The sequence below is a fragment of the Cotesia typhae genome, unplaced genomic scaffold, assembly GCF_013202065.1.
Source record: "Cotesia typhae breed Kobodo isofemale line unplaced genomic scaffold, CoteBio_Ctyphae contig_48, whole genome shotgun sequence".
NCBI classification, from domain to species: Eukaryota; Metazoa; Arthropoda; class Insecta; order Hymenoptera; family Braconidae; genus Cotesia; species Cotesia typhae.
Genome location: NW_027423756.1, coordinates 11,569,308 through 11,593,352, shown reverse-complemented (window position 1 = coordinate 11,593,352; position 24,045 = coordinate 11,569,308). Strand labels below are relative to the sequence as shown.

The window sequence follows — 24,045 nt, the reverse complement described above, 5'->3', positions numbered from 1 at the left end:
CATGCGTGCAAGCAGCACTTTTTCTAAAGCTTGATCATCTGTGTATAATTTCAAATAACGCTTCGAAGATAAAACATCTGCTGAGCAATTTATGACTACATTATTTTTATTTTTCGACAGATTTAAATTTATTTTATTTACTCAAAAAAATTTTTTTAAGTTAAAAATTATCAGTCAAAAAAATTGACAATTGTCCAATTTTTTAGACTCAAATTTAAAAAATATTAATGGGTAAATTATTAATAATGATAATTAAAACTTTCTCTGCATTAAAATAAATAGAAATGTGATTGTTTGTGAAAGAAGAAAAAAAATGAATCATAAGTAGTAAACATGAAAATTATACATGAAGATACAAATCTTTGAATTTTTATTGATACTAAAAATGAAAAAAAAAAAAAAAAAAAAAAAAAAGTAAATAGGAATAAAATATAAATGATCCTGACGACGTTAGTACACTTAGACTGTCTGATTCCCTCGGCTTTTACTCTCATTCACTCAACCCCCGACGCGTTCAATGTAGCTTTTCCTCCACCAGCACTAATATGAGTTCAGCAGCACCTCCACCACTCTAGCTTTGCCTACAATCTGCGTCTGCCATGTTTCCAAGCGGAGCGCACCGGGCGGCATTTACATATCTGTATTATTCAAGCACAACCGTTATTCAATTTATATGTAAGTTACGAATGCACTATTGTTTCAGCGTTGTTGTTGGTAGATCTGCTGCAAAACGTCAAGGATTTTATCCTCACAGGTTTTGCCTTCTCATTTCAACTATCTCTGCCTGCTACTACCACTAATATGCGAATTTAATATCATTTTCACCAGTGATTCACTACAACTTTATTAAAATGTGGTACATCTAGTATTATAATTGTCATTTGAATAATATTTGTCGGTAAATTTAAATACGTATGAAAACACGTTATTTAATTAGAATTATATAAGCTAACTTTGAAACATTATTAGATCAATAATTCATGATTTATTAACAATTTATTTATTTTAAAATATTTATTTATTCATAGTCTATTATCTTGTATTTATTAAAAAATTATCTTATTACTTGGGTATTTGCTTTTGTTCAAAAGTATGATGTATTTATTTAAATTTATGGCTGTGAATAATTCCCGTGGCTTTTTCCCGTAAGTCGTAATTTTATTAACAGACATCGAAGTGTTGGTTTTAGTTATACGGAGAGCTAAAAAATATAAAATAAATAACAAAGCACTAGCATCCATTTATAAACTTAATAACATTCGTTTGCCCGAGGAGACACTAGAGAAGAATTTGCCAGGGTGAGTGCACTCGAGTATGCACCCTCGTGTACTCTATGTCAGTGAAAATGCCACCTTTTATACGTCCACGATATTTTTTCGTACGTTTTTTTTTTATTTTTGTTTAATTTTTTGCCTCTATACTGTTCACTTTTGTGTGTTTCAAAAAAACACCCACAAACAAGATCAAACGTGAGACGTATGAGAGTAAAAATAAATAAAGCTACACACGAGACTTTTCTAATAATAACATGTTATAAAAAAAAGTATAAATAAATAAAGAAGTAATATAAAATATTGCATCAATTTTGACAAAAAAAAAAAAAAGTTAAAAAAAAAGAATGACATAATTTTTTTCTATCTAATAAATTTTTATAACGAATGTTTTCATTGAAACGTAATACATATTTTATAACAATTTTACATCTGCTCATACACGTCATATCCTCGATAGAGTGACAGAGAAATATTTGACAAAAGCTGGCTCGTACTGAATTGGTTTGTCAAGATAAAAAGTTAAGAAAAAGAATCACCGGATTGTGGGAATTGCAATTTGATCAGGAGGAACCAGACGTGCCATTTTATTTTACGTATAGGTAAATTGGAGAGGCGCTGTGAAGAGGTGCTTTCCTCGAACTGAGACATAGCACTACTACGAACGTCTGCCAAAAGTATCACGTATATACATCGAAAGGATCGGTGGTATCTAGTGAGCAGAAAGACTGTACTACTTCGCTACGCTGTCTTATTTTACGAAACTGTAAGTGTGGACAGTATAAAGTGGTGTGATGTGATGCATGTGAGGATTGAACGTCGGTGATAATGTGGGATGCAGATATATGGCTGCAATCGGTCCGAAAAACGTTCAATGAGAATTTCCGCGCTTCTGAGCTAAAGATCTCCTGCTATCTCGAAGATTGGTGGAAGAACTACTTGCGGTGAAGGATATTGGAAATACTTCTTAGTTAAAAATAGAATTCGAAATTACATTTAATTTTATCTTTTCTGATCGTTAATTTTATCCCAGAAAATTCTATTTAATTAAAGTTTAACTGCAATCAATTCCATGACTCAGAATTTTGTTGGACTAAAAAATAAAGAATTAACTCATAAGGTTATTTTATTTTATTGTAAACTATTAACAAAAGTAAGCTTTTACTGTTCTGCAGTAGTAGTATAACATAGAAGTTACTCAGCAAAAAGTTTTATTAGATTCATCGAGCCAAGTCATCAGCTGGAAAAAGAATATAAAAGCAGTATACGGGGTGGTTTATTTACAAAAAGTACGATAGCTACCGAGTAAGGTTTGTCTTCAAACGACCGATTTAAAAACGATATTACAGTTTAATGGGACGAGTTCCTTGGTCTCTTGGATCTTTTGTCAATCTAACGTCGTTACGTGTGGGACGGTTTAAACGACAAGAAAAGAAATAACAAAAATATTCCCTTCGTAACCATTTACGTGTCGTGATATGTTAACGGTTTAATAGTTGAAATAAAAAGTTCAGCCAGGGTGATAAAAATTCTGCGATAGTAAGTCAGTTTACAATATATATAAATATATATACAATATAAATAAATACATATACATATATACAGTGGTTTAAGATGTGTAGATGTATACGAGTAAATGTAAAACAGCTATTATATTCACGTAGACTCAAGTTTACCAGACGTCCGACCACCATCTCACGGGTCAGGTTTACCAACAGGCTATGCTTCATCTCCATCTCATGTACTTTACACGAGGTAGAGAAGACACTGAAAATCTACATAGCGACCCATTTTACACCACTTTATTGTAGATTAAATCTACATACGAAATAACAGCTGATTTTGTATTAAAAAGATTGATAACGAAACAAAGGCCTATTCTTCGAACTTTTTATAAGTTTCGGGCTAAAAATTATTTATAATAATTTTATTAAAAAATTAACAAGTTAAATAATCTTTTAAAATTTTCTTTACATTATGTGCCTCGAAACAATAGTACACATTTAGAATTTACGATGAGATTTTGATGGTATTATTTCGATGGAGCGGTATATCTAATACAATACAAAAACGTATATTTTGACGTGTATTCCATCAGCCAGGAGAATAAAATTACTAGACAATGAGACGTCAAGGCTCAATTAAGGTGAGGTTTGTGACAAAATCATAGCCCAGTGTATTTACTGCGAGTATATGCTGGTCTGTTGTATCGTGCTAGCGAGCAGGCGAGCACGTCGAATACGTGGTGGCAGGTACGTGACACACGCTCAATGAGGCAAGTTGTGTTTTGTTATATGACAGAACCGAGCTAAAGGGAGACAGATGTGTGCACGAACGTGGATACAGATAAGGCTAGCCAAAGCATCGAGGGAACGGATGAAATAGGATGACGCCGCGACGTACCGCACAATTAACGTCAATCAATGCATCAGTGGGGTCCGTTTAACGCAACAAGTTGAATTTTTCCACCTAATCCGCCTAGACAGAACATATATTTCATGTTTCAGCGAGCACGAGCACATGGCTCCGGTAGCCTTTAATTAAATTACCTCGTCGCCCCGCTCTCCTCTCTTTATTTCTATTCATTCTCTTCCTATTTTCTCTCAACACCCTCGAAACAACCTCTCACGAATTCTCTCTCTCTCTCTCTCTCTCTTTGTTCAGCCACCTCGCGATCTCTTTGCAATGCAAACGTTTAGTTGGAATATTGTGGATTTTACAATATGAATTCTATATATCAGCATATTCGTTATACGCACCTGCGACTTTAAATGTCATCAGTGAAATTTTAATTTATTTTGTCCCTAAAGTGAATTACGGCTGCTTTTTTTTTTATTTTCTATTTTTTAATGTCAAAAAAGAAAGAGAAATAAAATATTTGACGATGATAAATTGAAATGAAAGTTTTAACGGCGCTAGTGGTTTTCATATTTGTATATAGGTGTGATAATATTTTTGTATTAAAATGTGATTGTGTAAAGTAACGAGAAGAGTTAGTGCAGTTGATGCTAAACACGAAGGATAAACAGGCCAGTTATTCATACATAAATTAGAAGCGCCAAGTGAATACCGTCTGGGGGACGTTTAATTAAATTTTGTGTCATGATATATGTTACAGTTATTACGAGCAACTACTACCCCCCCCTCTCTTCATCTTCATTTTATAGTGGAATCATGTCTTTTTAAGTTTCACACTTTCTTACGTATGCATGCAAAAAGCAAATACTCTCGCCAAACAACTCTTCGGAAACATTGTATGATAATTTAATAACTTTTAAGCTATTGCCAAGTATTATTAAAAAATTATAAATATTTTCAAACAATGTAAATATTTATCTACTTTGTTTTTCTTTAGTTTAAAGAGAAAAAAAAATTTTCAAGTTATTTAAGTAGCACTCTAAATAAACGTACTATCAGCTATGTGATACTTCAATGGTATAATTTTTCTTTGAAGCGTCCGTTTTTAATCATACGAGTTGTTTATTCAAATCTGCTAGAGCTTTGAATTAATTTATACTTACCTCCAAAGAAAAAAGTTAAATATTTAATTAATGTAATGCTGGACAAACGCTGCACAAATTATTGCGTTAAAAATACGTAATTAGCGGACAGTCTGGTATTGTATGAGCTCAAAGTCGCTTTTGAAAAAAAAAAAAAAAAAAAAAAAATCATAAAAGTTTTTATTAAACGCTGTTTCTCGTTATAATAAATTCAGTTATTAAAGACTGGATAATTTTACTTGCTTATAATTCGTAAGCTCGCGATTAAGAAACTTAGTTTTAAATAAATCATGAACTGGATAAAATTTTTAATATTAATTTAACAAATTTGTCAGAGTGAGCTTTTAATGACTTTAATAATTATTTTTATGATTTAAAAAAAAAAAAAAATTCTGTGAGTAAACGTACGACGAGTACTCAAAAATTCTACCTCTTTCGAGCTTAAAAAGCTGAATTAAACATTTTCGAGCTCTTAAAACAGTAAAAAATTAATTTTAAGTACTGTAAATATGAATTAGTTTTGAAATTCAATTATGAAAGTAAACATTCTGTATGGAAAACATCGCAGTTGGATTTGTCAACTCTAGAAGTTAAATATCGCTGTCAAAGGCTGACGTTTGTCGGGTTCGAAAACTAGTTCTTCCAAACAAGTTTTAGCGACGTCGAACACATACATTCAGACTGACCACACTCACCTATATATACGCTCAGTGACAGCCACGGTTTCAAACATATATCATATACCAACATATGAGTTTATAGACATATATATACGTATAGTCAGTAGTCACATATGCAAAATGCACGACATGGCTTTGTCATATGCATACTCGTGAATGGCAAGAGGCGCCTTTGTCTCTTTTACAATATTACCGCCGCTTCATTGGCATATACGCTGCCGTCGTCGCCACACAGATAACTGCCGAGCGAGCCTTTGTGCGGTAATATTCAAACTTGAATTTTATTAAAATTTCGGGAGCTGAACTTGCGATAATATTCGCCGATAATGTCTCCTAACGTTTATTACCCACCATTATCTTTGTCATATAATAATACTCCAAATGTCTTTATAGTTGTAAAAAAATGATGAAGAAAAAAGCTCCCGGGTCCCGAAAATATCCAATAAACTTGACTACTAAACTGCTCTCGAACGAGGAGCAGTTAACCGATGCTAAGAGGTACTAACGATCGCGGTAGCAAGTGCAAACAAACTTTCACCTTGCCCACAGGCTACCAACTAAAGAGATTGTTGGAAATAGATCTTACTACTACCTCGTCAACATTTACGCGGTCATACGCTTTTATTTAATATTTCACCGATAGTATTGATTACGATGATGGCAAATATTTACTTGAAAACATTTCTGATCTTCAATATTCCGAGTTTTTTTTTTTTTTTTATTTATTTATTATTTATCTTTGGTATTGAACTACTTCGAACCGTATTAATTATAAACTTCATCGATTAATATATAAAAATAAATAAAAATAAAAGTACTCACCACCAAGATCAGCAAAGAATATCTCACGAAGAGCCAAAAATTCCTCTTCAACCGGGATGTCTGGTTTACCGAAGCAATCATTTTCAGGCCAAACTTGTCTGTAACAAGATTGAAATTTTCAGATGTTTATTTATTTATATAAACTTGTTTCAACCATTAAAAAGTTTTAATACGTAATTAATGAATAAACATGATTTCATCGATAAATTATAAACTTGAGTCATATATTTATTTAAAAGTTCAAAAACTAATTAACATTTAAAGTAATGAATTTAATAAAATAAAAAAATGTTTTATAGATAAAAAGCTCAAGCGGAAATGCAATTGGAACTGAGGATGAAGTCACGGTTATCGGTAAAACCGTTTTGAAATCGCAAAACGCCGAGCTCTCTCGTCCGATCCAATAAGCAATGGTACAGCCGTCCATGATGTCATCCACCGAGTCTGCCTTGCATTCACTTCTACCAAGAACTATCTGATGAACCAACTCCCCCGACCACTAACCAACAGCTTGAGCGGAATATCTATACAGCAAAAACCAGGATGAATAGGAATCCAACGCCATACAATTCCCATTATTCTACTACTCACTCCTCGTCCCATAACAATGAATCTTCTGACCTAAATCCTCTCGTAAGTCATAAAGCAAAATTTCCATCGGCAAATAATATTAATTAATACAACACATTCAAAAGCTTAATACCCACGCTTTTGAGATAAAAAAAAATATATATATATAATAACGAATTTTCCATTGACTAGCAAGATCAAACAGTCTGCTGGCTATACAAAGAGACTAATTATCTTATAAGGTTTATCAGAATCACTAAAATCTCTTGCCGCGATAAGTATGTGTATGGACTAATATTATTCCAGACATGGATATTAGAGCAAATGATATAAATTCAAGATTATAGTTAAGCCCAGACTATGGAAGTATTTGCTTGGCAAACGACAATTGGAGCAATCATTGAAGAAGAAGGTGTATGTTTGCTTGCCGACGGTTTTCTCTTTACATATTTGATGATTACACGTGGTAACGCGAGGAAAAGAGACAATGTATTCATTAATACGCCATAAGGAATTTAAATGTACAGACTCTATTGTTTGCCTTAATGCCGGGGATATTATTGTTATTATTAATAATATCGTTCCAAGTAAAACGATGTGGGGGAAAGGTCTACGACATATAGTACTAAATGTATAATAGTTAAGGTAGCGGTGATAGGACTAGACAAACTCTGGCAGACACTATGGTGTCTCCAATCCTCATGTATTCATTGTATGCACAAGCTGCTGTATAACCAGTTTAGATTTCTATTGTCCATACCTGCAAAATATATATTTATACATACTATATATGTATGTGTATATACATTGCGAGAGATCGTGCTTACAATACTATATAAATACATAAGTACGGTTTGAGACTATCGGTTCATCTCTTTTACTCCAACAGAAATTTAAACGCTCGCCATCTCAGACAACTTGGCCAGAAGTACAGTAGCTAGCTCACGTTCGCTAAGTCCAAATGGTGCAGTTGAAGTGGTATTAATGAAACGTGAAGAGGGTCGTCGTAGCGCAGCGACCGATCCTGCCAATAGGTTGCATTATTGAACCAATTTCAAGCCAACTTCGTCTGCTATATCTACCTCGGCTGCGGGTATAGTATTGAGGTATAGTATTGAGGTCCTATATCTGGAGTGGACCGATTCCACGCTGACTGGAATATACTATTATGTACGGAGAAACGCCCTAAAGCTCTGATATGCCAGAGAAATACTGGGTAGTGTCTATTTTACTCTTTCTATCTGTCTGATGATGATAGTGGTACTCGCTGCACGATAACGAGCTTGTCTTACGACTAACATAAAAGCCGACCGACTTTTTTCCGTGATTTTTTTTAAATTCTTTTAGAAATTATATTAAGGAGGTACTGCGGCAAATAAAGACACCAATAGGTTATGGCTATCGAGATATTTAATTTTTTGGAGCAAGAGAGAAATTTTCTCAAGGCAAGAAAATTTATTTTTATCAAGAAAAAAATTTTTTGCAGCAAGAGGCTAAATTTTCTCAAAACTAGAAGATTTTCTTGACTTAAATAAATTTTCTTGGATTAAGATACGTATTTCTTTAATCAAGAGAATTAATTTTGTCGGAACAAGTGTCAAAAAAAATTTTTTTTTCGCTGAAGAAAATAATTAGGAAGAAAAATGTTTTCTTGGCTCAGTACCTCCTTAAAACGGAAGAAAAAAAACATTACAATGTGATAATGTTTTTTTATTTTAAAAAAATTAAAAAAAAATTTTGTCGAGATGTAAATTTAGAGGAAATAATAATAAAATTTTAGAAATAATTACCGATAGAATTTTTCGTTTACAATGACAAAAGTTTTACAGATGTACGATAACTGTTTTTGAAGTTTAGAAATAAAAGCACCATACAAGTGATTAAAGTAAAGGGAAGAAGAATGAATAAGAGAATAGAATGACATAGAGTAAAGTGGGAAAGCAAGGCTGCATCGATCGTAACGCAGAGCCGTCAACAGCTCAAACAATACTACTATTCATGCATAGATATATATATATATATATATATATATATATATATATATATATATATATATATATATATATATATATATATATATATATAGAGTATGTGGAAATGTTGAATATAGTGAAGAGTAACACTTGAAAAGTTTTGAGAAGCATTTTCTCTCATTCGAGGTATACGTATTACCAGCACATAAACGAATGAACAGTAGTATACAACACAAGTTTAAGACTTATCTCTTGTTGTCATTCTCCCTTTACTCTTTGCACTTCTGTACTTTAACACCTGACACCCTCGACAGCCTTTGAATTCCACTTAACAACCGCTATACCAACTTATACTATTCTACAGCTGCTACATGTCCATGGATATTTAAATAGTAATTAGCGAACCGAAATTACGTTAAAAATGAATGCTTTTTATGAAATTTTAAATCTGCTTAAATTTAATTCAAACTAGCTCGTACCTGACTCGTTAAAAAAAAATTTAAATCGATAAAGAACTGCAGGAACAATTAAAAAAAAATTATAGCAATAAACTTTTGTCTCTACTAATTGGTAATTAGTAATGATTAAAAAATAAAATAAAACTAAATGCAGCTGGAGAACAATTTAAGAGAATCGAACCTAAAAAATCTGGCGTATAATCCAGGTTAAAGCTTATTTGATGGACGAAACTTTACGTTTCTAAAGTTACAGTTAACGAGACACAATGTATATATATAGGAGTAATAGATATACCTAAAAACGAATTAGGTTGAAGAAAGTGTAGCCAACGAGAACAAAGACAAAAAACTTTTTAACGAAGCTCTTACATCAACTGTAACTTTGAGCGAAACACGGAAATGAAATTTCTCAGTAGCCGTTCCAGCAACAGCCGCGTTAGAGAAATAAAAAAGAATGAAGAATATGAGACGAAGGACGATTGAAAAAAAAAAAAAAAATAAATGAATATACTGAAGTAAATCCCAGCCTCAGTTCACTTTTTACCCTCATTACAGGCTAACCCTTTTGTTTGCAAAAACAATGACGCCGTGGCTGGTTTCCCTAAGGAAGTGCCTTCTCTCAGAGAGCTACTCACGTCACACGATGGATTCTATTGTACATACATTCCCACCGCACTCGACTCTAACTCTTAAATAAAAAGCTAAGTGAAAAAATAAAATGTAGGACTACAGAAAAAAACTATTGCTTTTTTCGCATGTTTGCGTGCTTACTCTCTAATGCTGTATATCATCCTACTTCACCCCGAGTTAAGCTATCACAATCATAAACCAAGATTATAGTAAAAAAAAAAAAAAATAAATAAAAGAAATGACTTGAGTAAAAAATGCGTACCTCGATGCTCGTAGTAGACCCACTGCTTCTTCAAATTCCTTTTTGCGAAGTAACTTTTGAATTTTTTTCATAGCGTCGCTCCTGAACAAAAATAAAATAACAAATGATGATTTATATTGAATAATAATAAATTGCTTATTGAAAAATAATTTAAATAATAAATTGTGCATACTTTTGATCTTCAATTGGAGTATCTAAAATAGCATCAAAAGGTACGACGTCTGGTATAGTACCCTCTTGCATAACAGCAGATAACTCTGGACCCGCGTCATCCCAACGTTCATCTAAGCTTTTCTGTACCGCGGCTGTTTGCTCTTGTTCTTTTTTCTGCTTGGTTTTTTTCTTGGTTCCTTTACGCTTTTTTGCTTTCGCTTTTGCTACCATGACATTACGACTTTTGTCGCAAAATTGTTCCAACATTTTTACAAAAAGATGGGTTGTTATAACTAAATCCACCAAATAATTTCTAAAAAAAATACAAACAGATTTGCGATATAATACTAAAGATAAGTATTATTTTTAACCTTTTTTTCATTTCTTATTCGATAATTTTTAATTATAAATTAAGTTATGGTGCAAAAATAGACTTTAAAAGAAATGAAACTGATGACCAGTGAAATAGGTAGTCATCATAAATTATTAAATTAATCAATAATATTAAATGAGAGGAATAAGCGAGAAGTTTAATAAACCACTAAACAAAAATAAATTGGAAGATAAATAATTAACAGTATCTCGCAGTTAAATATTCAAACCGTAATGGAAGATATCGTTAAAACTGTCAAAGAGTATTTTCAGTCAACGACTCCCGAGTCCAAGTGTCCAATAATATCAACGATAAAAGTTGTTTATTCTCGGGAGTAAATCCCGATAGACAGGAAAGGGTCAAGAGATAAAAAGGGAATACGGTAGCAAGTGTAAGCGATGAAGGGTACAATGAAGTGAATGTCAATCGAGAAATCGAGTTGGTCGAGGGTCAAGATAAAGTAAATAATAATAAAAAAAAAAATAGTATAAGATATAGAATGATAAGGGAAGTGAGTGAAGGTTCAGTCAGACACTAGATTGGCCCCAAAGATGGTAGCCAATATGTCTGTGGTCGATAAAACTTTCTGTAAACACTGACGCTTCACCTCCCACTTGACGTTATGAGTGGTGTGTATGTGTGTGACTTTTAGTATAGTCAAGAGGACGGTTCTTACCTCTGTTATACGTGGAATAATATTCATCGATTTTTTATACATAGTATTTATTACTATTATTTTTTTTTTTATTATTACTTTCATTATACTTTAGCCAAACTTGGAGGAAAAAGTATAGAAATATACACTGGTTTGTCTATTAGACTATTGACCTCGCGTAAAAGTTGAAGAACGAGCACGAGATTGGATATAAAAGCTTCAAAAAGTAGTTTCGTACTTTTCGTTATCGACATCCTCAGCAGACACTTGGAAAGACTCGTTTTCAAACGAAGATTAAAGTAATCCGGTGTACTACAGTCGTCCTAGACTACTACACTACTCCACTTTAATCTTGCAAAACCATTGAGTTTAAAAAAGAAGATTCCACGATAGAAAAAATATAAAATAAGTCGTAAGAAATTAAACTTTAAATAAAATTTTTCCCGTTCATTATCCTTTGGCGATTTTTTTTTTTTTTTTTTTTATAGAAATAAATTTACTGTTTTAATAATGGAACTTAGCGGCTATAAAACAGTTTAAATATTCAAAGTTTGTCGAGTATCAGAGACAATTAGGGCAGAAATAAAATTTGAAACCCGTCGACAATACTTAAGAGAGACACAAGTGCTTGGAATACGATCGCAGCAGTAGTGGTACAAGAGGCAATGATCGTTAAATGTTATTAGATCGACGGCGCAAGTTAAGCGTGAGATACTTACCGCGACATTTTAAGCCCATTGTACGATAGAAGCTGTCCGAGTATCGTTTCTCGATATTCTGGTACGTAAAATATATTACTCTTAATGACCTTGCTGGAATCTCGTACATCCTTGTCGAGGCTTTTATCCATCCAACTCAACGTATGGAGAAGCTCCTGCAAAAAAAAAATACATTTTTATTTTTTTAATTATCTACTTATTTTATATAATGAAAAGTATGGAATTAATCTCCATTCAATTATATTGACAATAGTATGCAACATATTTTGATTCCTTGAATTAACAAGGCTGTGATGTTAAGAACAGTTGCCGAAATATGAGTCGTGCAAAATATAAATCCAATTTACCTGATAAGCCTTTAATGCTTCATGTAAACGTCGTAACCAGTACGTCGATTTCTTTTTATCTGCCATCAGCAGTTCATAATATTGGTCCATTTGTCTTTGAACTAAATAAAATGTTTCGGTTGAAATTGTTTCACTGTAAAAATAAATAAATATTAACTAGAATAAAATAAATATAAAGACAATGGAGAGTGTTTAAATATGAATTGAAAATATAATAAGTTGATAAGATGTGTTGAATATATTCAGAGATTTCTTTTAAGGTTCTAGCAAGTCTACTTCTTACTTTAGCGTGCAGGCTGCCAAAAATAAGTGAAGAAACTAAAAGTACGAAAGTTTGTACCGAGTAAAATGGGAAACGACGAGAAACTCGTTGGTAAACTTTGAAAGCATTCTTCCGGGTTTGTAGCACGACCTTTCCTAGTTTCATATAAACGATAAAGAGAAGAGGAAGGATGTAGAGAACAGAGAAGCAGAAACCAGCAAGGCTGCTGCGCTAGAAATTTGCTCAGTACGACACCTACCTCACGTACTTCACCTGGAACTTGTAATGGCGGTTAAACTCCATGAAGAAACGTAATGCCCAAAAGTAATGAATGCCGTCAGACTTATCTGCACTATCTCCGATTATAAAGGACTTTGCGTATCTCATTACAGGATTGTATGCACCAATCAGAAATTCCACGCAAAATTCTTTTAGGAATAACCGTACGCTAAGTGCTGACATACGTTCCTCCACTGCTGGCTCAACGAAAACACGATTTTTGGGCTTCTTCATCTTGGTCTGTGGAAAAAATGTTTTATAAATTTTTTACTTTTTATATTTTATTTTATCAAATTAATTGTAACGACTCCATCACATGCTTTGAATGATAAAATATTCTCCAAGTGGCGTATTAATATTGAACAAGCGATTAAAAAAGTAACAACACTCAACAAAAGATAAAAAGTGCTCAAGATGACCCAGTTCGAGGTACTCGAAGCCATTAACCGAGAGTGAGCTTAATTACGCGCGGGAATATCTCTAATTAAGAGTCGTATTTTCATTCGTATCTAGCTTTCAGTACCCGCTGGTATTGCTAGTGCGACTTATTCTCCTTATTCTTTTATGCTATTGCGCGCTTAATGAAAACTATCGTCGGGAAACCGGCTGCTAATTGAATCAACCTATTCACCAGATTTTTATGACAATTTAACAACGTACAGTAGCAATAAAAAAATTACTACTCCCGAATGTCTGTATCTTTTTTGTTCTTCTTACTATCTGAATTAATTAATTAGTATTGAAGTTAATTGTAATTGAAATAATAATCTTATAAAGATAAAAATTAAACTTACTTTATCTCGTGAAAATTCAAATGCCTCTATTTTGTCAAATGGTCTGTGACAAATCAATTGATTTTCTCCAATACCTTTCATATTCTGCACCACAAACGTACCACCAAATCTGGAATGTCTGTAAAACAAAAAAAAAATTTTTTTTATGATTATTTTGTTGTAAAATTAAAAAAAAAATAGTCGATATTAAAAGAGTGCATTATAAAAAGTAGAAAATGCATCATGACTTTTGATAACTCATTTAAAAAATTTCTTTTAGCACAAAATTAAAAAAAAAAAAAAAAGTAAAAATTATGCTTTTATGCATTTGATAGCCTTTCTTTAGCAGAGCGGTTGGTATTATTAAACATTTTTCATAATAAAAGCATTACAACTAAAGAATTACGGTGCAGTGTAGATATCTCTAGTATAAAAATTAAAAAAATGTTGAATACCGCTCATTACAAAAATGTAGCTGGTGCTTCGTCTCCTAGTTCTTTCCAACAAGTGGATAAAAGCTTGCTATTCACGACCAAAGTGATTCTGGTTCATCATGTAACTGGGTCATAATCATTGCATTGACACTGGCATAATACATTCATACAGATCCCACATAAACACGACATACCAAAATAGTATTTATATTCTATCTACTCACAAGCTACAAAGAGTAATCTTTACAATAAAGATACTTTGTGTATTTTTGTGCAGCATTTTACGACTTAAATAATTCTTTACTCTCTTTACCCACATAAAGAAACAAATAATTTTTATCTATCTAGCTGCTGCTGTTGCTGCAAAAAAGTTTTCATTCGAAAATGAAATAGTACTGGATTCATAAGCAACAAAAATGTAAAAAATATTACAACTGTTGAATTGTTAAACCGTAAAGAGGAAAATGCATTTTTGAAATATATTAAATAATGTCTAAGTATATTACGTTAGGATATTTATCACTAGAAAAATTCCGGCGTAGTTTTCTAGGTGGTAGTTAAATTAAAAATGAAATAAAATAAATTATAATATGATAAATATATACCTCGAGCCGCTGTACTTTTTCATTTTTTCCATCTTCTCAGTTATTTCTTTTTGCCTTACAGCCAATAATTTAGCCTCCTCGCGTGCTTTTTCTTCGGCAGTTCTTTCCAGGCCAACTACTGCTAATTTACTTGCATTTTGTTCACGTAACATCAATGCGATTATCTGAAATAATTATTCAATTATTTTAAAAATAGATTAGCAAGTAAATAAATAATGGAAAAATAAAAATAAAATAAAATTACCTCAATAATCTGTACGTGGAACTGTTGCTCGCTGCTGTTACTCGCAATAAATAACAAAAGATCGACGATACCAGACGCATGGAGAGCAAACAAAACCTGCGATTAAATAAAACGATAACTCTGGTAAATAACAAACTCACAAAAAAAAGAAAGAGTTAAAAGTTTTTAAGTTTTATAATGATGAATTATAACAACCTCATCGTGAACTGTGGCATCATTGTCAGCTCGTTTGTCATTGTCGTGTGGAGGTACTTGAAGAACGTTCCTAATTAATGTTAGAATTCTCTCGATGATTAATTCGTTTTCTTCACCTCTTTCACTAGTGTCCTGATGACATTATTAATAAAACCTTAGATTATATGTTAAAAATAAATAGTTATTAAGTGAAATAATACTCACTATTTTCAATATTTTTCCCAGACGACCGCTGACCACTGTCCATACACGTTCATCTGTCAATGCTTTTTTGTAGCCTTGCAGATAGCTGACTAATTGTAAATAATAATTACGATTTGTTCTTTCAGCCGGGAGTTCTTCATTGTATACCATCAACGCTGGACTTGTTAAATTAATCATCAAACTAAAAAAGAAATTAAAAAAATAAATCTATACTTGTACGGCAAGTTGTTTACTCCGATTTTCTTGCGGTTTAGGGCATTCAACGTATCTTTTTGAGCTCTTTAAAGAATCTTAGATTTTTAGATGAAAAAAATAATTATTACCGTAATAGAACATCCCATAGTTCAGATTTGTTAGAATGTTCCACGAAAATTTGGATCAAATCTGTTTCCAAAAATTTTGTTTGACCCAAGTAACGACGAATTGTATGTGTATCATCGTCTCTTTTCAAGTATTTAATTAAATCTTTTATTACATCTGCAAAAAAAATTTTTTTAATTATTTTTTTTGTATTTAAATGTTAAAAATTATTCAATAAATTATATTATAATAATAAAGCTAGTGGACATTTTTAATTTTTTGATTTTGCTTTACTTGTTAAATTAGAGCTAAAAAATATTTTTTATTGTGTGTAATAATTTTTTTTTTTTTTTTTCAATAAAAAAAATTATTAAAATTTTTAAATGTCAGCTAACTTAATCATGAAAATTAACTTAGCAGATAGTTGATAATTTTTGTTACAAATAAATTATGGCAAAAAAAATCTATCAAAAAAATTGACACTCAGAAATTTAAAAAAACTACAAATGCAATTTTTTAAAAATAATTTGTTGGAGCAAATTTATTTGTTAAAAAAATTAGAAAATTTTAAAGTGACAGCTAACTTTAATGTCAGTACTTAATCTTCATAATTATATTTTAAGTTTTATTATATTTTTATTTAATAAAAAAAAAAAAAAAAAAAAAAAAATAACAATAAATTTACCTAGAGCATCAGGATCCAAACGATAAGTAGCACCGTCATGATAACCGAGCGCATCACAAGTTGCCGCGAGTTCCGCAGATATATAATCCGTCATTTTATTTTAAATATTTATTAATAAAAAATTATTATAAAAAAAACAATTACAGAAATATTAACTGAGTGTATTTATAAATAAAGAGACACACGACATTAATGAGTACACGCGAATGTCAACATGACAACAAAACAAAACAATTTTAGAGGTTAAGCCTGGGTGGCATGAACACAAACGATAACAATTATATGCAAATATTTAAACTACTTTGTAATTACTGTTTTCAGGCGTAATTATAATTTAAATAATTGTATACACGCGAAGATTAATGTGTTAAATTAAATTTAAACGATGGGGATTATTAAAGCGAGTTAAAATTTGACACAACTTTCGACCATAGCATAAGCATACGAACGCCTGGGTCAAATGTGAACAACAAAATGCAACAGGTGGGGATAGCGCGCGGGTAATGCCGGTATTAAAGTTGATTGGCTCTTTTTAAAATGGCCACTTTCTATTGGACAAACAGCTTGAGGCAGTTGATTGGAGGTTATTCAAATTGTAGGATTTGGATTAGTTTTTAATGTTTTGTCGTTTGTTGGAAACGGTCGTGAAGATCAGCTGACTTCAGTTGGCGACTCACTGACCCACAGAATATTTTTCAAGTTGTTTGAAATGTTGAGAGTCTTTTTTTGCTTATTTTATCCCAAGTTTATTTAAAATTTCATAGATTTAAAGTAAATATTTTGTTTAAATAATTAATCAAAAAAAAGATACTGAACCTTTGAAAAATTAAGTTAGCTGACTTATAAATTTTTTTAGAATTTTTTTTATTGATAAAATTATAACAAAAAAATTAAAAGAAAAAACTCCACTTGTAAAAAATTTAAACAAACTATACGTGAAATTTTTTTAAAATATTTTTTTACTGTTAATTCAATTAATAAAAAAAAATAATTTTAGTTTCGTCCTGAAGTTAGCTAACAACTGTCAATTTTTTTAATTCTTATAATAAATTAATTACAGTAATAAAAATTCTTTAAAAAATTTCCATCAGTAATTTTTTTGAAATTTTCACATGTGGAATTTTTTAATTTAATTTTTTTTATAGTAATTGCATCATTATAAAATTTTAAAACAATTTTTAATGTCTGCCAACTTCAGTGTCATAATATTTTAATATTAAATAGACAAATAAATATAGTTGTAGAGTCAGTGATTTAAAATAATTATTTAAGAATGTTAATAATGAATTGTGAATAAAAACCAACTTCGAATTCAGTGGTGATGGAGATTGAGACATCAGCACAGCTGCATTAATTAAAACATTTATTTTTAAAGGTGAGTTAGAAATAAAAATAATAATTATAATTATAAAATATTTAATATTTAATTAAAAATTTTATTTATTTTAATGTAGGAACTATTATAAATGGAATTATACTGGACTGGAGACAAAAGCTGAGTTCAAGGTACTTAAATAAAAATAATAGTTATTAACCGAAATGCAAGTTTAAATTTACGAAACGTAAGTTTAATAATATTTTATTATGATAATTATAAGATGATTATAAGTTTATGAATATTAATGACTCCACAAAGAATCGAATTTAACTTTCTTATTTGAACAATATTATTTATAAGCGCAGTAATTACTCAAGCGCACGGATTCGCAATTAAATATAATAATTAATATATTTGCTTCACAAATTTAAAAACAGTTTATGCGGAACAATAAAGTTGTAGCTAAACTTCATTAAAGTTAGCAAACAATTACATCAACAATTATTAACCTGCATCATCGAAACCGTAACGTAGTTTGCATAAAAGTTCAAGGGCAATAGATTGTACTTACCGCAAATTAGCTCCACCGGTGTGTAATATCCCCAGTTCATATTAAACACACCCAGACTACACCAAATACATAACTCACTTTACAACTATTTACCGCACATTACACCAACCGTTGAATATTCTCACCCTCCAGCCACACGCGGCGTTTTTTCCGCTCACAGTAAAATAAATTTCATGTTATCTCATTGAAAAAGTATTAAACTGACAACCATACCCTTTACTTTTCACGCTTTTATTAATTTTATTCACCCTCGTAGTTATTTATTTTTATCTTTTGAAACTCCGTAAAAACCATGGCTATCGCTATTTTTTTATTTCACTATTTTCGTAATTACAAATCACATAAAACCGCGAGCATATTGTTACAGCGGATCTTATAAAAGAAAATTTCCATTTAATTTAATTTTACTGTAATAGTATAAAAATCTCACAATTGATTTAATTATCCGTCATAATAAACTTACAACTAGAGTTATAATTTTTCCGCGGGCGTTAAATGTCGTGATAGTATTAAAAAAAAAAAATTAAACAAAGCAGACTTGGTTAAATAAGAACAAAAAAAAAATATAACTTGTTTATTCAGAAAATATAAATACAAGTACAAATAATTAAGTAATCTAAAGTATCATGTTTGAGATGACAATCTAGTGACCTCTATACATTTTACCGCATTATATCTATGGAGTATGTTGTGTCCACTTGAATATCCTCTCAGTATCCCTCGGGATACTCGAGAGACACAGACAATCCCTGCAACATCTCTACATGTGTTGTTATAGGTACATAATAATACCAATACTATATTCTCGTTATGAAATTTCATTTTATTCTATTCATGAAATTTTATATCATAGTTATATGATTTTATTATTTTTAATTTCAATCACTGGTCAGTAATCAATGTTCGTTTAATTAAAATTATTATATCATTATACTTTATAATCGATTCTCGAGTAATATAAATACCGTCAAATTTACAAAAGCGCTGAATTTAGTTTCCACTAATTAGCTTATATAAGCTAACAATACAATTTTTTTTTATTGAAACCGCCTTCGTTATCGCGAAAAAAAAATTAATAAGCCATATCGAATTTTATTTTCATAATTTTAACAAAAGAAAATATTTGTCTAGATTTTGATTCCACAGAATATATGATTGTCAGTGAAAATAATATTTTTTGACGTAAATTGTTGAGTAGAACAAACGAGTTAACTCTTCATGTCCAAGACTGACAGGTTTTTACGAGATTTTAGCTCATTAGACATAGTCAGGATTGGAATTACTGAAAATTTAAATTACAGTTGAACGATCATCTGTCGCATCTGTCGTGTGTACTTCAAAAACCAATTTGGTACATCCACGTCATGGCATTCATTAAATTCCAACTGATACCACAGCATCAGCATCAGCATCAGCATCAGTACTAGCACCCGTGCGGGACTGCGGGTTGTGTTGAGTTCATCGGTTTGAATAAACTGTACGTTTTCATCTAAAATTTACTTGCAGTTCAATGAAATCGTCCACCGGCAATCGTAAATAATAAATTAGTTTAAATTTTATCAATTAATAATTGAATGAAAAATAGTATTACAAAACTATGCAAGTCAAAGAATTATGATAGAATAATAGCTTTTATGAAGTTGAGCATCTGTTTGAACTTTGAAACGTATTTTGTTACCTACATACCAGCAATAAAAGAAATAGCTTCGTAAAAGGATCAAACTAAACTACTACTCCTGGCAGCGGTACTTTAACTGCTATTCTGATGCTGGTGTTGGTTCTACAAAGGGATAGCAGTAACACAGTTAGCTATTTATCTGTACGCGTGTGACTGTAATGCACGAATTTGCATGCAGGTCTCATAGAGAAAGAGCTCTACGAGCAACGTATGCCACCGGTGTTTTAGTAACTACTGTGTATATACCCACTTCCAAATTACTACGTCCCGCAAAATAGCTTCTGACTCAACCATTGCACGACCACACTGTTTTACCATTGCTTTCCTTCCTCCACTTCGACCTCTGGAATTTTCTCCAGGGACAGTCAAACTCTATATTGCTGAAAATACATTCATAGCATACCACCACTGTCTCCAATTTCTCATAAAACTCCTAATTTGGATTTGTAAATTAAAAAAAATTAATCTGTTTGTGAACAATTAAATTTTACAGCAAACAATCGATAAAAAATTTTATTTGTATTGATTACACTATACTAACAAATTAAAAATAATTATTAGGGTATATCTATCGAACGTAAATAAAATTTTTATTCAGTCATAAAACTCTTCATTAATCGACAATATTTTATCTAACAACTTTAAAAATAAGCAGTTGGTTTTAACGACTTCGTCATGAAGCGTCATTACTCTCGAGACATCTCGCTTAGCAAACTCTCGTAACAAACTCTCCTTATAACATTACAACCCCTCGAAGAAATTGTTCGATAGTAACGACCGTCTACTGTTAAAATACCTAACAAATAAAACAAGTTAACCGAGGGAAAATAAAGTTTACGACGTATCGAAAGTATTTTTTATCAGGTCTAAAGCATACTCATTTTCTCTCTTCTCTCAGTTTTAATATACCACATATAATATTACAGTATACAAGCGGATACGTATAAAGAAGATAGTATACATATAGACTATACAAGGGTGTAATATGCGGTGGGCTCCCTTATATTTTCCCTTTTACCCTCGACGACACTCGAGGTCTGTGTGTTCCTTTATACACCTTCCTGATATGCATGAGGAAAGTAAATAGCATCAAAGTAACTCGGAACGTCAAGATAAAAAGAACACAGATAAGTATCACTTTGATATTATGGCAACGACATTACTACCAGCAATAGTATTTGCTCACGTTATTTTCCACTTTGAAGGTTATCTTCTTTTTATACATTATTTTATTTCATTTTTCGTTTTTTATTACAAATAACCAGACACATAGTGCTATCTAAATAGTGAGGAAAGAAAATGAAACAACGCGTAAAATATACATTCAACATCAAATATTCAGCTAAACTTTCTTCCTTTTTAAATTTCCTTTCATCAGGAAGATTGATTAATAAATTTTTTTTAATAAAAATTAAAAAAAAAAACCTCATAAGTAAATATCATTAAAGTTTTAATGATGTGTACTTGAAAGATAAAATTTCAATTTGCACTGGCGATTATACGAGTGCTCGCATATTTTCGAGGAGTTTTTGGAAGCTTTAATGATCCTCGAAACACATCCGGCAGTACGTTTGAATACTCGTTGATTCTCGAGTTGCCAAGCTCATCTACAGCGCGGCGTCTATTCAAAATCAATCGTCTCATTCATCAAATACAGTGTACCGCTTGACAGTAAATAGCTGATGATGAGGAACAGCAGAATGACAAATAGCAGTGAGAGTTTCTCATTTGATATGTATACATAGAAAATCAATGATTGTGCACCAGAGTTCCATGAACTATGCAACTAGCTCGCTTCATATATATTCTCTGACCATCGACCATCGACCATTTACTATCTACCATCCCGCAACCTAGCTGTTCTCACACGTTCCGAGCTAGCAGCCCACGACAATGACTAATGATTAATCGGATGTGGTCCATGTCGTGGGCTACCAGTTACCAGTTTGTAACCTCAGAGCATACTTTTTTACTTTTCCATTCACTTGTCACAATAAAATTACGGCATCCATTCAATTTAATCTTGCTGCGTTATAAATTATAGTGATGGTCATTTGAATAATTGATTAAATTAATTCAATTTATAAAACACAATAAAATTTAAGTTTTAAAAGTTTTGGAATAGAAGCAATGATGAATCGAACGCGTTAAACTACGGTGTATTATGTAGTACATTACAAACCCTTTATATAAAGACAGAACATCTTTGTTAATACTCGTAAAACTTGTAGCAGTTGCCAATTCTATCTCGTTGAACTTGAGCAATAAAATTCTAAAGAATATAAAAAAGAAAAGACGAAAAAGAATGAGAATAAGAACTGGAGGTCGAAGAAGATGGAATTTATCGTCCGGAAAACAATCGCTTTATTTCGACATTACTCTGTATACTCAAACTTTAACATAATACTCGTTTCATCTGTGCATCGTCTATTGTGTGCTCACTATCCACTCAAACGAACATTATACACTCTTTGATTCACATTTATATTATTGAAATTGTTATTATAATAATAATCCGATGGACTAGTTTATAAACTTTCATTTAATGAATGAATTATAAACTTTCGATTAAATATTTTGTTTAATAAATTTTCATCAACTCTATCAGCTGACAATCATGTTGTATATTGTTCAAAATAATTACATAGCCTCCAGTCATTTTCATACTGCTGTTGATACAGATACACATTACGTATTTAACCGGTGTGATGACGTTCGACGGGTGTGATATCATAAATTTTATTATATAACTGCGTCGAAATACATTAATTCAGTTGATGTATTATATTATAGCGAAAATTCTGATTAATGAAACGCAATAATAATAATAATAATAATAATAATTAAATGAACGAGGGCTCAAATTTTATCAGAGCATGGAATTGATTGTGTTAACCATAACTAATAAAATAGATATTGTACATATATAACTCTATTACTCTTATCATTTATATGTCTTCGGCAATTTATTTACTACGCAATAAGTATGTATTCTGATGATAGCATCCAATGACGTTAAACTTTATGATGTACACTTGTGCTTCCAAGATCATATACCAGTGGGTAGTTTACATTCCGAACAATATTCAGGATCTACGCGCGCCCAACGCGAGAACTAACCAGTCCTGGTGTTGACTACGACAGTTAAACTCTCAAGTACTTTTATGGAATAAAAAAACGTGTGTAAATCATAAAGATAATGGTGTCCAGTACCCAACGCCGTAACTCAACTAAATTCTAGAAGAAAAAAATTTAAAAAACGTTAATTTAATGAAAGAGATGAGATATAAAGCGAGTGAAAAATGTTTTTAAATTCAGCTTTGCTAAGTCAGCAAAAAAAAACTATTGGAGTCTTCATAATAACTTTTTTTTGATTATCCTCCTCTTTTTTCAAAGTCGACTTGCCACTGATTCAGATTAATTGTTCAACACCTGCAACTGGTTGGTTATGAAAGAATATTTTTTATAGTAAAGAAAGCAACCTAATGGAAAAACTTTCAGACGAGTCCTTAATGATAATAAATCACATAAGTACACGAGTAAAAGTCAGCAGGAGGGTTAATTCTATTGTTTTACTTTCGTGAATAACGCACTGCTAAAGAAAGATTATTATTAGAATACGGAAGAAGTTGGTTGAACCTGCAAGCTGATTTTTTAAATTAATTTTTGAGTCATTAAACAAATCAATTTAACAAAATTAAAACAGATTGGTGACAACTATTATGCATCAAGGAATATAGTGAGATTTGTTGAGATAATAGAAAATCAAACGGCAGTGTGTTTGTGCGAGGAAAACCGCAAACATTGCGGTTATTCCTAATTATTATCAAGCGTGATATGTGGAATGATGATATACACCATCAGTTTTCCACAATCTGTTAGCAAACTAATGAATAAGCGCAATAGTATAATTAAAGCAAATTCAAGTGAATGTATATATGCGAACAAACATATAAATAGATTGCTCATCAATAACTATTTATCCAGCACTTCTAACATAACTTACGCACCCGCAGATATATATAAATATCTTGCTGTAAGCATCATTTATAATTTAGGTGTATTGTATATTATTGTATATCCA

At 31.4% G+C, this 24,045-nt stretch overlaps 1 protein-coding gene across 1 annotated transcript in view; it reads right to left on the bottom strand.

Annotated features, from left to right (window-relative positions):
- The window catches only part of Timeout (circadian regulator timeout), an 89,900-nt gene extending 73,053 nt beyond the window's left edge, over nucleotides 1-16,847 (bottom strand). Inside the window, exons 1-13 of the mRNA XM_074246915.1 lie at nucleotides 16,395-16,847; nucleotides 15,733-15,886; nucleotides 15,410-15,590; nucleotides 15,206-15,337; nucleotides 15,011-15,106; nucleotides 14,767-14,930; nucleotides 13,749-13,866; nucleotides 12,935-13,194; nucleotides 12,414-12,546; nucleotides 12,067-12,221; nucleotides 10,339-10,632; nucleotides 10,167-10,247; nucleotides 6,274-6,371 (exon numbers count right to left, since the gene is read on the bottom strand). Coding sequence (XP_074103016.1) covers nucleotides 6,274-6,371; nucleotides 10,167-10,247; nucleotides 10,339-10,632; nucleotides 12,067-12,221; nucleotides 12,414-12,546; nucleotides 12,935-13,194; nucleotides 13,749-13,866; nucleotides 14,767-14,930; nucleotides 15,011-15,106; nucleotides 15,206-15,337; nucleotides 15,410-15,590; nucleotides 15,733-15,886; nucleotides 16,395-16,488 — 1,960 coding nt within the window. The 5' untranslated portion in view covers nucleotides 16,489-16,847. The remainder of the gene's footprint in view (nucleotides 1-6,273; nucleotides 6,372-10,166; nucleotides 10,248-10,338; nucleotides 10,633-12,066; nucleotides 12,222-12,413; nucleotides 12,547-12,934; nucleotides 13,195-13,748; nucleotides 13,867-14,766; nucleotides 14,931-15,010; nucleotides 15,107-15,205; nucleotides 15,338-15,409; nucleotides 15,591-15,732; nucleotides 15,887-16,394) is intronic.
- Between the last annotated feature and the right edge of the window lie 7,198 nt (nucleotides 16,848-24,045).